This window comes from Mesoplodon bidens, assembly GCF_964165515.1.
Source record: "Mesoplodon bidens genome assembly, chromosome: 3".
Taxonomy (NCBI): Eukaryota; Metazoa; Chordata; class Mammalia; order Artiodactyla; family Ziphiidae; genus Mesoplodon; species Mesoplodon bidens.
Window position 1 is genome coordinate 84667180 of NC_138178.1, and position 14833 is coordinate 84682012.

At 40.8% G+C, this 14833-nt stretch overlaps 1 protein-coding gene across 1 annotated transcript in view; it reads left to right on the plus strand.

Annotated features, from left to right (window-relative positions):
- Window positions 1-9873: 9873 nt before the first annotated feature.
- CYP19A1 (cytochrome P450 family 19 subfamily A member 1) overlaps window positions 9874-14833 on the plus strand; it is a gene marked incomplete at its 3' end in the record, with an annotated part of 33231 nt that continues 28271 nt past the window's right edge. Inside the window, exon 1 of the mRNA XM_081228637.1 lies at window positions 9874-10039. Coding sequence (XP_081084763.1) covers window positions 9895-10039 — 145 coding nt within the window. The 5' untranslated portion in view covers window positions 9874-9894. The remainder of the gene's footprint in view (window positions 10040-14833) is intronic.

Below are 14833 nucleotides of genomic sequence, written 5' to 3' on the forward strand. Positions count from 1 at the left end.
TGGCACTTTAGGGCCACACGTGTGTATATGTGTGTTTGAGGGTGAGGGGAGGGTATTCCTGGCACAGGGGACATATAAGTAACCTCTCTGAAGTTCTAGGACCTTCCTCCATTCTTGTACCACACCTCAAAGGCCTATGTTCAACCTGTCTGTGTGGCCCATTGGAATGTTCTACTGGACAGGAAAACCAATGTGCAAGGAGCAGAGGCTCTTTAAGGATCTTTCCAGCTGTGCATTCAGAGATCTGAAAAGCTAACTCCTTTAAAGGGAGTCATTCTGAATAGCCTAGAAATGAACATAAATGACTGAAAGATCCCTGAATGTTGAGATCAAATGAATCCCATAACAGGCACCAAATGGCATGATTCAGAGCATGGGCTCTGGAGACAGACTCCGTGGATTCCAATCCCATCTCCACGACAAACAAGCTCGGTGCCCAAGGGCAAAATACATACCCACACTCCAGTTTCCTCATTTGTAAAATGGGTACCATCATACTTAGCTCACAGGGTTGTTGTGAGGATGAATGACTTAATATTTGTAAAGTGCTGGGAACAATGTCTGACACGCAGCAAATGCTATGTAAGCGTTAAAAAAAATTTTCTCATTCTTTTGGGTCTTTAAATAGTGCTCTTTTAGGCATCTTTATGACATACTTTTGAGCAACATGAGGAACCAGGCTTCTTTGCCCAATCAAACTTTTAGAAATACAGGCAGTGCTAACTTTGCACAGTAGTGCAGGACAGTAAAAATGACCATGCAAACTGAAACTATGCAAGGTAATCTTAAAAATCAAGAAAAAAAAAATACAACTGTACTGTGACCTTTAAAAATTTTGTTGAAACATGAAAAACTCTCTTAGTATAGGTTTTAAGTGTATGTGGAAGTGAAAAAAAATAGTAAAACCAATATTTTAATACACTGTAATTTAAAACATTAGAAACATTACAATTCTTAGTGTTTTTTTTTTCTTTGTAAAAAACACTCAGCAAGAGTATTTGAACAGTTCTTGCTGCCTTCTTTTTGTAGAACTTAGAACACTGAGGGAACATCTTTTCTATGCCTTGGTGAACTGTCATACTCCTTTATAAAGTTGCATCAGCTTCCAACATTTTATACTTTGTGCTTTCAACATTGTAACATCTCTCTGAGAGTTTGTTAAACGTGAAGTTTTTGCCCGCATCACTTCCTCTAGGACATCTTCCTCCTTTTTGTCACAACCACTTTCTTCACTTAACACTTTTAACACTGGTTTCAGGTTTCATCAATATAAACAGAAACAGTGAGGGTCCTGACTGGCAGAAAGTCACAAGGAGCTTACTCAGAATGACAGAAAATTCCACTCTGGAAATTAAAAACCTAAAAACTCAACCTGTTCAAAGAAGCTGTTCATTAACAAAGGAACCAGATGATAGCAGACACATTGCTGACGTTTCAGTCTCAACTTATATATATTTTAAAAAAGAAAAAAACTGTCCAACATATGTGTAGGCAGTTTTAGTGCCTTGCACTTAACTGTTAATGATTATTTAAATGGTAGAATAATAGGATTAATCAATAGAATGAATCAAGCAACTGAATGAATTCAACTATGTCATGAAATTTCTGTACTTGCCAGAAATGGATCTTTGATTGTGTATCTAAGATCTCATATAAATCAGAAGAGAAATGTAATTATATATTCTTCAGGAACCTGATGAAAGTTATGGCTTCTTTCCCCCATAAAAGTGCAGCTGAGCAGATACAACATTTTACGCAGCATTTCAGGGAGTTCACAGAGCCCCCGAAATCCACTTAGAAGTCCTGGTTAAGAATCTAGAGCTCTATTACTAGGTAAAACCCAGCCAAAGTCTGTTTCAGAGACATTACAAGTCTTGGGAACTTAGAGCACTTTCCAAGAGAAGGTAATTCTTGGAGTGGTCACCTGGCACCAGGAACTGAATGGAATGGCTGCTCTTTCCTTGTTACACAAGGCTATTCGATCTAAGTCTCTTCAACAAACCACCATCCCTGAAACTCTCTTCTGAGAGTATAGGTATTGGAAAACCTTACTGAAAATAAAGACTCAACATTCCGTTGTGGAAAAACACAGCAAAGGGGGGTGGCCAAGACTGATGGAGTAGGAAGACCCTGAGCTCACCTCCTTCCATGGGCACTCCAAAATTGTAAGGATTTACAGAGCAACTATCCATGAAAGTGATCTGAAGGCTAGTAGAAAAGATCTCTACAGCTAAAGATATAAAGAAGGAACTATAACAGGACAGGTAAGAGAGGCATATATGGAGTATAGTCAAGACCCATACCACCAGGTAGGTGACCCACCAACAGGATGATAATTACAATTGCAGAGGTGCCCCCCAATAACCAGTGGTCTGGGGCTCACACTGGACTCCCTAGCCTGGGGTGGGGGTGGGGGTCCTATGCTGGGAAGACAAGCCTCCAGAACATTTGGCTTTGAAGGCAAGTAGGGATTGCTTTCAGGAGACCCAGAGGGCTGTGGGAAATAGAGACTCCACTCTTAAATAGTGCACACAAAGCCTCACATGCTCTAGGACCAAGGGCAGAAGCAGTAATTTGAAAGGAGCTTGGGTCAGACCCAATGGCTGATCTTGGAGAGCCTCCTAGAAAGGCAGGAGGCAACTGAACCTCAACCTGGGGATGAAGACACCAGCAGCAGCCATTTTGGGGAGCGCATTCCACCACAAGGACGCTGGTGCTGGTAAGCACCATTTTGGAATCCTCCCTCTAGCTTATGAGCACCAGGACCTAGCCCATCCCCACTAGCGCATTGGCACTAGTCCTGGAACCTCCCAGGCTAGGAAGCTAGCTGGGTCGGGACACAGCCCCACCTACCAGCAGGCCAGCAGCCCTAGGAACCCCTGAGCCTCTAGCCACCCTGGGATCTGGCCCTACCCACAAATGGGCTGGCACTAGCTCTGGACCCAGCTTCATTCATCAGGGAGGCACCAGCCCTGGGATCCCTTGGGCCCCAGCCCTGCCCATCTACAGGCCAACATCAACTCTGGGACCCCTGAGGCCCTGCAGCTAGAGACCCCAGAACCCATCTCTGCCCACCAGTGAGCTGGCAGTAACTCAGGACCTGGCTTCACCCACCAGTGGGTGGACACCAGCATTAGGGCCCTCTGGGCCACAGCCCTGGGACCACCAAGGCCCTGAAGCCAGCTGTGTCAGGATCCAGTGTACTCACCAAGGGGCCAACACCAGCTATGGGACCCCTGGGCCTACAGCCAGAGAACCCAGGACCTGGCTCTGCCCATCAGTGGGATGGCAGTAGGTCCAGGACCTGGCCTCACTAGTGGGTGGGTACCAGCCCTGGGAAACCTTGTGCCTGAGCCCCACCCACCAGCTGGCAAAACAACAACTCCAGGATCACAGCAGCCCCACAGCCAGCCATGTCAAGACCCAGCCTACCCACCAGCAGGCAGGCACCACCTCAGGATGCCCCGGGCCCTGGCCCTGGCCAACAGGAGACCTACAGCAGCTCCAGGTCACCTTGAGCCCCTCAGCCAGCCATGTCAGGATTTGGCTATAAAATATATGTCAAAAACAATAAATGTTGAGGGGAGGGAGAAAATGCAGAGTTGTTAAAAGGCATTCAAGCCTTTAAAAAATCAGCAACTTAAAATGACCGTATATACATATATATATATATATATATATATATATATATATATATATATATATATATATATATTACCATATACAAACTTTTTCGTAACCACAAACTAAAAATCTATAACAGATACACACAGAAAAGAGAGGAAGGAATCCACACATAACACTAAAAATAGCCATTAAATCATAAGGGAATAGAGCAAAGAAGAAAGGAACCAAAAAAAACCAAAACCAAACCAAAACAAAAACACCTCAAAAAACAAGCCAAAGAGAATTAACAAAATAGCAATAAGTACATACCAATGAACAATTATTTTTTTATCTTTTTTTTGGCTGTGCTGCGCAGTATGTGGGATCTTAGTTCTCCAACCAGGGATCGAACCCTTGCCCCCAGCAGTGGAAGCATGGAGTCTTAACCACTGGACCGCCAGGGAAGTGCCCCCCCCCCCCTTTTTTAAATAATTACTTTAAATGTAAGTGGACTAACTGCTCCAATCAAAAGACACAGAATGGCTGAGTGGATATGAAAACAAGACCCATATATATGCTGCCTACAAGAAACTCATTTCAGATCTAAAGAAACACACAGACTGAAAGGGAGGGGATGGAAAAAGATATTTCATGCAAATGGGAAAGAAAAAGAAAGCGAGTGCTTATATCAGACAAAATAGACTTTAAAATAAAGACTGTTACAAGAGACAAAGAAGGACATTACATAATGATCAAGGAATCAATCCAACAGTAAGTCATAACAATTATAGATGTATATGTAACCAACATGGGAGCACCTAAATACATAAAGTGAAATATTAACAGACATAAAGGGAGAAATTGACAGCAATACAATAATAGTAGTGGACTTTAACACCCCACTTACATCAATGGACAGATCATCGAGACAGAAAATCAATAAGGAAACACTGGCCTTAAATGACACATTACACCAGAATAACTTAACAGATATATAGAACAGTCCATCAAAAAGCAGAACACACATTCTTTTCTAGCTCATGTGAATCATTCTCCAGGATAGATCACATCCTAGGCTACAAAACAAAGTCTCAGTAAATTTAAGAAGATTGAAATCAAATCATGTATCTTTTCCCACCACAAAGCTATGAGAATAGAAATCAACTACAAAGAAAAAACTACAAAAAACACAATATAGGGCTTCCCTGGTGGCGCACTGGTTGAGAGTCCACCTGCCGATGCAGGGGACATGGGTTCATGCCCCAGTCTGGGAGGATCCCACACGCCACGGAGTGGCTGGGCCTGTGAGCCATGGCCGCTGAGCCTGCGCATCTGGAGCCTGTGCTCCGCAACAGGAGAGGTCACAGCAGTGAGAGGCCTGCGTACCGCAAAACAAAACAAAACAAAACACAATATAGAGGCTAAACAATATCTTACTAAACAACCAATGGCTCACTGAAGAAATCAAAGAGGAAATTTTAAAAATACCTGGAAACAAAATGAAACCAGAAAGAAATCATGAAAGAAATAGAGACTAAAAAATAAAATAGAAAATATCAATAAAACTAAGAGCTGGTTCTTTGAAAAGATAAACAAAATTGGAAAACCTTTAGCCAGACTCATCAAGAACAAAGAGGGCCCAAATCAATAAATCATAAAAAGAAGTTACAACCAACACCACAGAAATACATAGGAACATAAGAGATTACTACCAACAATTATATGTCAGTAAGATAGACAACCTAGAAGAAATGAACAAATTCCTAGAAATGTACAATCTCCCAAGAGTGAATCAGGAAGAAATACAAAATATGAGCAGACAAATTACCATTAATGAAATTGAACCAGAAAAAAAAAAAACTCTCAACAAACAAAAGTCCAGGACCAGATGGCTTCATAGGTGAATTCTATCAAAGAGTTAGAAGATAGTTAACACTCATTCTTCTCAAATTATTCCAAAACTTTTCAGAGGAAGAAACACTTCCAAACTCATTCTACAAGGCCAGCATCACCCTGATAACAAAACCAGATAAAGATAATACACAAAAAGAATATTACAGGCCAAAATCACTGATGAACATAGATGTAAAAATCCTCAATAAAATATTGGCAAACCAAATTCAACAATACATTAAAAGGATCATACATCATGATCAATTGGGATTTATCCCAGGGATGTAAACATGGTTCCATATCTGCAGATCAATCCATTTGATTCACCACCTTACCAAACTGAAGAATAAAAATCATAAGATCATCTCCATAGAAGCAAAAAATCTTCTGACAGAATTCAACATCCATTTATAATAAAAACGCTCAACAAAGTGAAAATAGAGGGACCATAACTCAACATCATAGGCCATATATGACAAGCCCACAGCTAACAACATACTCAATGTTGAAAAGCTGAAATATTCTTCTCTAAGATCAGGAACAAGACAAGGATGCCCACTCTTACCACTTTTATTCAATATAGTTTTGGAAGTCCTAGCTACAGCAATCAGAGAAGAAAAAGAAATAAAAGGAATCCACATTAGAATGGGAGAAGTAAGACTGTCACCGTTTGCTGATGACCTGACACTACACATAGAAAATCCTAAAGACACCACCAAAAAACCAAAACAAAACAAAACAAAAAAACTAGGGCTCATCAATGAATTCAGTGAAGTTGCAGGAGACTTCTGCAAGAAATCTGCAGAAATCTGTTGCACATCTATACACTAAAAAGAAACTAACAGAAAGAGAAAATTTAAAAAGCAATCCCATTCACAATCACATAAAAAAGAATAAAATACCTGGGAATAAATCTGACTAAGGAGGTAAAAGACCTATACTTGGAAAAGTATAAGACACCAATGAAAGGAATTGAAGATGACACAAACAGATGGAAAGCTATATTGTGCTCATGGATTGGAAGAACTAATAATGTTAAAAGGATCATACTACCCAAGGCAATCTACAGATTCAATACCAGCTAGAAGGGTGGGATAGGGAGGGTGGGAGGGAGGGAGATGCAAGAGGGAAGAGATATGGGGATGTATGTATATGTATAACTGATTCACTTTGTTATAAAGCAGAAACTAACACACCATTGTAAAGCAATTATACTCCAATAAATTGTTAAAAATAAAATAATAAAAAATAAATTAAAAAACAAAAAAAACACACCCATAACATTCTTCAAAGAACAAGAACAAGTACTTCTAAAATTTGTATGGAAACAAAAAAGACCCAGAATAGCCAAGACTATCTATCTTAAGAAAGAAGAACAAAACAGGAGGTATCCCACTCCCTGATTTGAAACTATACTACAAAGCTATAGTCATAAAAGTAGTATGGTACTGGCACAAAAAACAGACACATAGATCAATGGAACAGAATGGAGAGTGCAGAAATGACTCGCACTCATATGGGCAATTAAGCTACAACAAAGAGCAAAGAATATACAATGGGGGAAAAGACAGCCCCTTCAATAAATGGTATTGAGAAAACCAGACAGCTACATGCAAAAGAATCAAACTGGACTACTTTCTCACACCATATACAAAAATAAATTAAGATGGATTAAAGACTTCAAAGTAAGACCTGAAACCATAAAACTTTTAGAAGAAAACACAGACAATAAACTCTTTGACATCAGTTTTAGCAGTATTTGGAGGGATATGTCTCCTCAGGCAAGGAAAACAAGAGCAAATATAAATAAATGGGACTACGGCAAAAAATCTTTGGTACAGCTAAGGAAACTATCAGCAAAATGACCACCTATTGAATGGGAGAAGATATTTTCAAATGACATATCCAACAAAGGTTAATCTTCAAAATATACAAAGAACACATATAATTCAACATCGAAAACACAAACAACCCAATTTAAAAATGGACAGAGGACCTGAATAGACATTTTTCCAAAGAAAACATACAGATGGCCAACAGGCACATGAAAAGATGCTCAACATCTCTAATCATCCAGGAAATACAAATCAAAATCACAATGAGATATCACCTCACACAAGTCAGAATGGCTATCATCAAAAAGAGAACAAATAAGTATTGGTGGGGATGCGGAGAAAAAGGAACCCTTGTGCACTGTTGGTGGGAATGTAAATTGTTGCAACCACTATGGACAAAAGTATGAGGATTCCTCAAAAAATTAAAAATAGAAATACCTGTGACCCAGCAATTCCACTTCTGGTTATTTATGGAAGAAAATGAAAACACTAATTCAAAAAGATATATGTACCCGTATGTTTATTGCTGAATTACTTACAATAGCCAAGATATGGAAGCAACCTAAGGGCTCATCAACAGATGAATGGATAAAGAAGATGTGGTGTGTGTGTGTGTGTGTGTGTGTGTGTGTGTGTGTCTAAAATGGAATATTACTCATCCATAAAGAAGAATGAACTATTACCATTGGTGACAACATAGATGGACCTAGAGGGTATTATGCTAAGTGAAATAAGTTTGACAGAGAAACACAAATACTATATGATTTCACTTATATGTGGAATTTAAAAACCAAAACAAATATAACTAAACAGAAAGAAAGTCATAGGTACAGAGAAAAAACAGGTGATTGCCAGGGGGGAGAGGTCTGGGGGAGGAAAAATATAGGTGAAGGAGATTAAAAGGTACAAACTTTTAGTCACAAAGTAAGTGAATTATGGGTATGAAATGTACAGTGTGGGAATATAGTCAATAATTATGCAATATCTTTCTATGGTGACAAATAACAACTAGATTTACCATGGTGATTATTTTGAAATGTATAAAAATATCAAATCACTATGTTGTGTACCAGGAACCAACATAGTGTTGTAGGTCAATTATACCTCAAAACCAAACAAACTCATAGAAAAGGAAATCAAACTTGTGGCTACCAGAGGCAGGGGGTGGAGGGATGCGGAATTAAATGAAGGTGGTCAAAAGGTATAAACTTCCGGTTATAAGATAAATAAGTACTAGGGATGATAAAGTACAATATGATAAAGATAACTGGGAGGGAGACGCAAGAGGGAGGAGATATGAGGATATATGTATATGTATAGCTGATTCACTTTGTTATAAAGCAGAAACTAACACACCATTGTAAAGCAATTATACGCCAATAAAGATGTTTAAAAAAAGATAATTAACACTGCTGCATCTTATATATGATAATTGTTAAGAGAGTAAATCCTAAGTGTTCTCATCACAAGAAAAAAATATTTTTTTTCTATTTCTTTAATGTTATATCTGTATGAGATGATGGATGCTCACTAAATCTATTTTGATAATCATTTCAGGATGTATGTAAGTCAAATCATTATGTTGTACACCTTAAACTTATACACTGCTGTATGTCAATTACATCTAAATAAAGCAGAAAAAAATATGCTTTCCAAGAAAAAAAGAAAGAAGAGAAAACCACATCAGAATCAGCAAATCAAACTGAAAATTGTCCTGCACAGGAGACCAGCTGCTGTGGGGAGCTCGGTTGCTGAGTGGCACCTGAGCCTACTGCTGGTGGCATCAACTATGTCCTCCCTTTTCCTCCTGCTTCCCCACTTCTTTTATCCTCCTCTCCTTTTATTCTTCCTCTCCTATTCTTCTTTCCTACTACCTCTGTCATAGGCCCATGTGTACTGCCTCATCAAGTCCATGGTGCAAGAGATTTTAAGCTTCGTCAAAGCCAATAGGAAAAGATTGTCCTGAGTGAATCATGTTGAATTCAATAGACAGCCTGAGAATGCCTCAGTGATGCCCATGAAACACCTTCTTACTGAAGAAGCTTACCCTTTGGGGGAAGTAATTTTGAGCAAGGAAGAATATTGGGGAATGCTTTTTTAAAAAATTTATTTGGCTTGAAGGGAAAAAGATTGCCTAAACAAAATCTGCTGATGAAGTCATGGAATGACTCCATCTCTGAAATGAGCTTCATTTTCATGTATTTTGGTAAGAAATTTGGCTCTCAATTGGGAATTCAGTCACTCTACCCACTCAAGGGCAAGAAGATAAGGTTCTATCAGACCAAGCGTCTAAACGAACCTGAGAGTCTACCAAGGTCAGAAATGCTGCACTTCAAGCCAAAAGATCTCTCTTGGGCTTGCTTGTTTTGACTTGTAACTACAAATTTGTCTTGTCTAAGTGTCCAATCACATTATAAAACAGAACGCCCATCTCTACAGTACAGCATCCTCTGAAGCAACAGGAGTCGTAAATGTACATTTTGGGGGATTCTCTAATTTTTCTGACCCTCTGATTTCCACAGGACTTTAAGTTGCTTCCCCTGAGTTCAAGCAACGCAAGATGCTTTTGGAAGTGCTGAACCCAAGGCATTATAACATCACCAGCATGGTGACCGAAGTTGCGCCTGTTGCCAGCATTGCAATCCTGCTGCTCACTGGCTTTCTTCTCTTGGTTTGGAATTATGAGGACACATCCTTAATACCAGGTAAGTCAGTCATGTATTTCTGTACCTAAGAAGATTGTTTTCTTGGGCTTTTGATCCATGAGGGTAAAGGAAATTTTGCAAAACGATGAAGAGCAAACCTGGGAAGATGGCTGAAGGCCGCGGCACACAAGCAAATGAGGACTCAGGTGAAAAACTTTTAGCTAATTATCTGCACATGTTTATTAAAAACATTCAAACAATATCTTACATAATCCCTTCCAGTCTCCACTTTGCTTTGGTAGAATAGACTTGGCACTAGTATCCTTTAAAGTAAGTTCAAGATGGAGTAGAGCAAGGTACAATTCCAGGATTGGTTTTTTTTTTCTTTTGATTCAAATTCATTCCAGTTTTGCTCTAAAGGTGAAAATGTCTCTGGAATGCCTTCTGTACTCCTTTCTGTCTCCCTCTAACTTTACCTCATCCATGTCCTCTGCCCTCTCTCCTTTTTGAACTTATTCCTTCTCTTTATCCCATTCTTCACTTTTCTTTTCTTTTTGGGCATGGTGGTGATGTTGGTGCCACCATAAGGGCTGGATGGGACCTGGACAGTGGGAGAAAATTGGGGAGCACTATAGTTCCCTTGAAAACCTAAAAAAAACTTCCACAAGCTCTGTGGATCAATCAAAAGTAGAGTATAATATAATTACCCAGATAATTCCAGTAGAAACCCCATCACTCCACACTACCAGATTAACTCAGAATTCTCAGAAATATCAGACGGTTTTTTAGTTTTCAGGGAAAACTCCTCATAGCAGGCATCTGTCCCCAGTTCCATAGATATACATAAGATATCCGATAAGGCTTTATTTCAAGAGCAGAGTCATTACACGCTTTCAAGCATCGTGGGCCTCTTCACAGAGTGATGTCGAGTGGGAGTGTGGTGCTGCTGCAAAGTGCCCTGGGTCTGGATTCTCTATCGTTTTCCAGAGAACTGTCTGTCTCTCTGCTCAATTCAGCCTGGTATTTTAGTTTACTTTAAGGCCCAATGGAATGGAATGTTTAGTTTGTTTTGTTCTCTACTCCTGATGGGGGTCTGAAGGAAGACTGTTCCACAGTCTTTTAACTTGAACCTCTTCCCCACCACTGCTCCTTCCTCACTGGATTTCTCCTCCCCCAGTGGGCACCCAAGTCAGGGTCCGTGAAAGGTGGAGGTGAGGGAGGAGGTATTTTTTAACAACTCCCCCCAGATGTTTATGTTGCAGGTGATGGTAGAACTCCCTTGGACCTTTGGGGAGGGGCAAACACAAGAACTGGCATCCTTGAAGCCCTGGACCAGGAGCCTAGGTGGTAGCTCACTCTGTCTACCACCTCTGGGCTGGGGACATCATGCTGTCATACACTGAGAGTCTATGACACTATCACATAGTCCTGTGGTTCTTAGCCCTGCCTGAGGACGGTCCCCATGTGGGTTTTTGGTTTTTTTTTTTTTTTTTTTTTTTTTTTTGCGGTAGGCGGGCCTCTCACTGTTGTGGCCTCTCCCCTTGCAGAGCACAGGCTCCGGACGCGCAGGCTCAGCAGCCATGGCTCACGGGCCCAGCCGCTCCGCGGCATGTGGGATCTTCCCAGACCGGGGCACGAACCCGTGTCCCCTGCATCGGCAGGCGGACTCTCAACCACTGCGCCACCAGGGAAGCCCAGGTTTTTGGTTTTTTAACATCTTCCCAGGTGGCTTTCCTGAGCAGTCTGGGTTGAGAGCCACGGAATGGAGCCAAACCCGTTCATTTGACACAAGGGGAAACTGAGCCTCAGAGAAGGGCTCTGCCTTGTCCAGGCAAACCGTTGTGACAAGTATGAGTAACTGTGGAGTTCAAACTCCTCATTTCACGGGGGAGGGGTTAAAGCCACAGAAGGGAGACGGCTTGCCAGCATCTCAACTGGAAGGAAAGTGGCAATAGGGGGAGCAGGGGGACCACCAGGAAGACCTAAATCCCAGGTAGATGATCATTTTGCTACCAGGGAGCTTCTAGCTCCATGCTTTCCTTGGGAAAATGTGAGATCTGGTCAGAACCTTCTAGTTCTAGAAACCTCTGGCCCAGGCTGACATCCCGCGACTCCTGGTTGGGGAAGGGAAGGTGAGGACACTGGCCTTGTTGGATGGGTCTTGCTGACCAATACTTCTGAACTCCTTTGGCCAGATCCCTCCAATCACTGGCTCTCTGGGTTCTTAACTTTATACATATGGGGAATCTCAGGGTCAGTGAAGCCAAAGAGTTGAGAGGGTACAATGAGCCAAAGCCCTCTAGTAAGTTACAGTTTTCAAAGCAGTTTCACACCCACTTTCTCTTGTGAACCTCTGGGCACTCTGGTGAGTTGAGTGTGTTGATGCCTATTTTACAGATGAAGAAACTGAGACTTAAAGAGGCTAGGTGTCCATAACTAGTAAGTGATGAAACTGGGACTCAAATCTAAGTTTCTTAAACCCACACTTACTGAGAGGCCCTGCATTATCAGGTGATGGGGACAGGGGGGTCGAGGAGTGTGCAAAGGTGACACACATAGGCAGAGGACTTAGTGCCAGCGAGGGCCGTGAGGGTTCGGAGAGGAAAGAATCGTTCCTATTTGGGGGGTTTGTAAGCTTCAATTTGGGGAAACTGCCGCAGTTCACTGATCTCTGCCAGGACTACAGTTACCTGGCACCTGGCAGCTCTCCCTCCCCCAAGGATACAGGGCGATGCCCAACCTTGCACATGGGTCCTCTACCCCAGAGGCCCTCTCTGCCCTGGGCACCACATTCTTTATGGGAGCACTGGAAAAAAAAGGACATGGCAATAGTCTCCTTTTGCCCATTAAAAATACAGACAATGCACAAATAAACACGTCATCACAGACCAGCGCAAGAAGTAGGATGTTAGCAGCATCCTAGAAACTCCTCTTGTGCCTTTTCAATCATACCCTCTCTCATCCCCAGAAGTAAACAACCTTCTATTTCTTAACGATCGCTCCCCTGCTTTTCTTATAGATTTTTCACCTAATTTCATATTCCAAACAACATACTTTAGTTTTGCCTGGTTTTACATGCTTTAGCAATAGAATCCTACATTATTCTTGTCTTGCCTTTTTGCTCTCTTTTTTGCCTGTGGGTTTCATCCAGGTTGTGGCATGCAGCTGCAGTTCATATGGTATGCAGTTATATGAACACCCCATGCTTTAATCTCCCATTCTACTGTTGATGGACATTTAGGGTGTCTCCAGCTTGGGGCTATTGTGAACAGTGCTGCTATGAACATTCGTGTGCACAGGATTCTCTAGGGTGTACACCCAGCATGGAACGCAACAGCTTCTTGATTAGGACAGAGGGTGGGAGGCCCCAGCTGTTGGCTTAATGGAGGCCATCTCTGCACAAAAATGCAGTGAAGTATTTACTGCTCCTCTGAGGGTGTGCAAGAGACTCCTGCACTCACACATGCCTAGATGAGCATTCCCAAATCTGAGAAGCAGAGAGCAGTGTAATGTGGACACAACCAGAGTATTTCCCTAATATTCTACCAAAATTTCTCCCCCCCAGAGCATTCTTCTCTCCAACCGGAAAGTATAAGATATACATGCTAACTGAAAGGATCATATTGTGTGATAATTATTTGATTTTGTGCTTTTTTTTCACATTCCTTTTCCCTGCCCAGGATCTGATGGGGACCTAGTTATACTTACCATACCATCACGGGTCCCTAACTTGGAGCTAGTGTCTATACCTAGTAGGGTTTCAGGGTGTGTTGGATGAATTAAGTTGAAATACAATTGACTGCTGAAGACTCAAACTCTGATTCTCATGGTTAAAACACTCCGGTTCTCAGCCTTAGCAGAGTTCATCACAATCTCCCTTTTTCAACAGATACAGCTCTTCACTGTCATATTTTAAATTTGATTGCGGTTTCCAAATACTAAGACTTTCCACACAGCAACAAACATTTAGATAAAACATGGAAAGTGCACCCTTTCATTTGTATGTCTTTGTGCCTCATGGCCATAGTATATGAAGTAAATGTTTGTTGAAAAAGTCTATTCCCAAATAGACTGGTGTTTGACTTCACATGGATTAAACGTATGAGATATAAGATATTTTTCCATTTTTATCAAAATGTAAATACACCTAAAATATTCTAAATAAGGATGACATTTAAAACTTCATTCTTTACACATGTCTAATAAATTGTAAAAATTCATTCAGGAAACATTTATTGAGGATCTACAATGTTTCAAGCTGTAAATACAAAGTGTTTTGTTATTATGCATATTTGTATTGATAAAAGGTCAGTATGTCTGATTAAAGTTTAAGGAAATATGTATACAATCAAATCAGCTTAATTCTTTTTGAGAATTCAATGAAATTAGTTTAATATAAAGTCAGTCATCTGACTATATAACTGTATAATGTAGTGTTATGAGAACAATCTTAAGATTGAGAACCCTTGATCCAAAGAACTCAAATTCTTATATTGGTTCTATAGACATTAACAAAGACCTTTAAAGACAAAAGAACCTGGTAGTATTTGCTACATTAATCCTGCTAATGCAAAGTTAAGGAGTAAACCCTGTTTGCCAAATTTGGGACTGAACTTCCACTTTAGATGAGTCATGTAAAAAGTTAGATTATCTAAGGAGTTCACTGGTGGCCTAATGGTTAGGATCCCTAGCTTTCACTGCCATGGCCCACGTTCAGTCAGGGAACTGAGATCCTGCAAGCCATGCTGCACAGCCAAAGAAAACAAAACAAAACAAAACAAAAACTTAGATTATCTAAATTATTATAGCACTGTACTGTCTCAGACAGTTGTGTGAGTTTTGGCTCCAGGACTA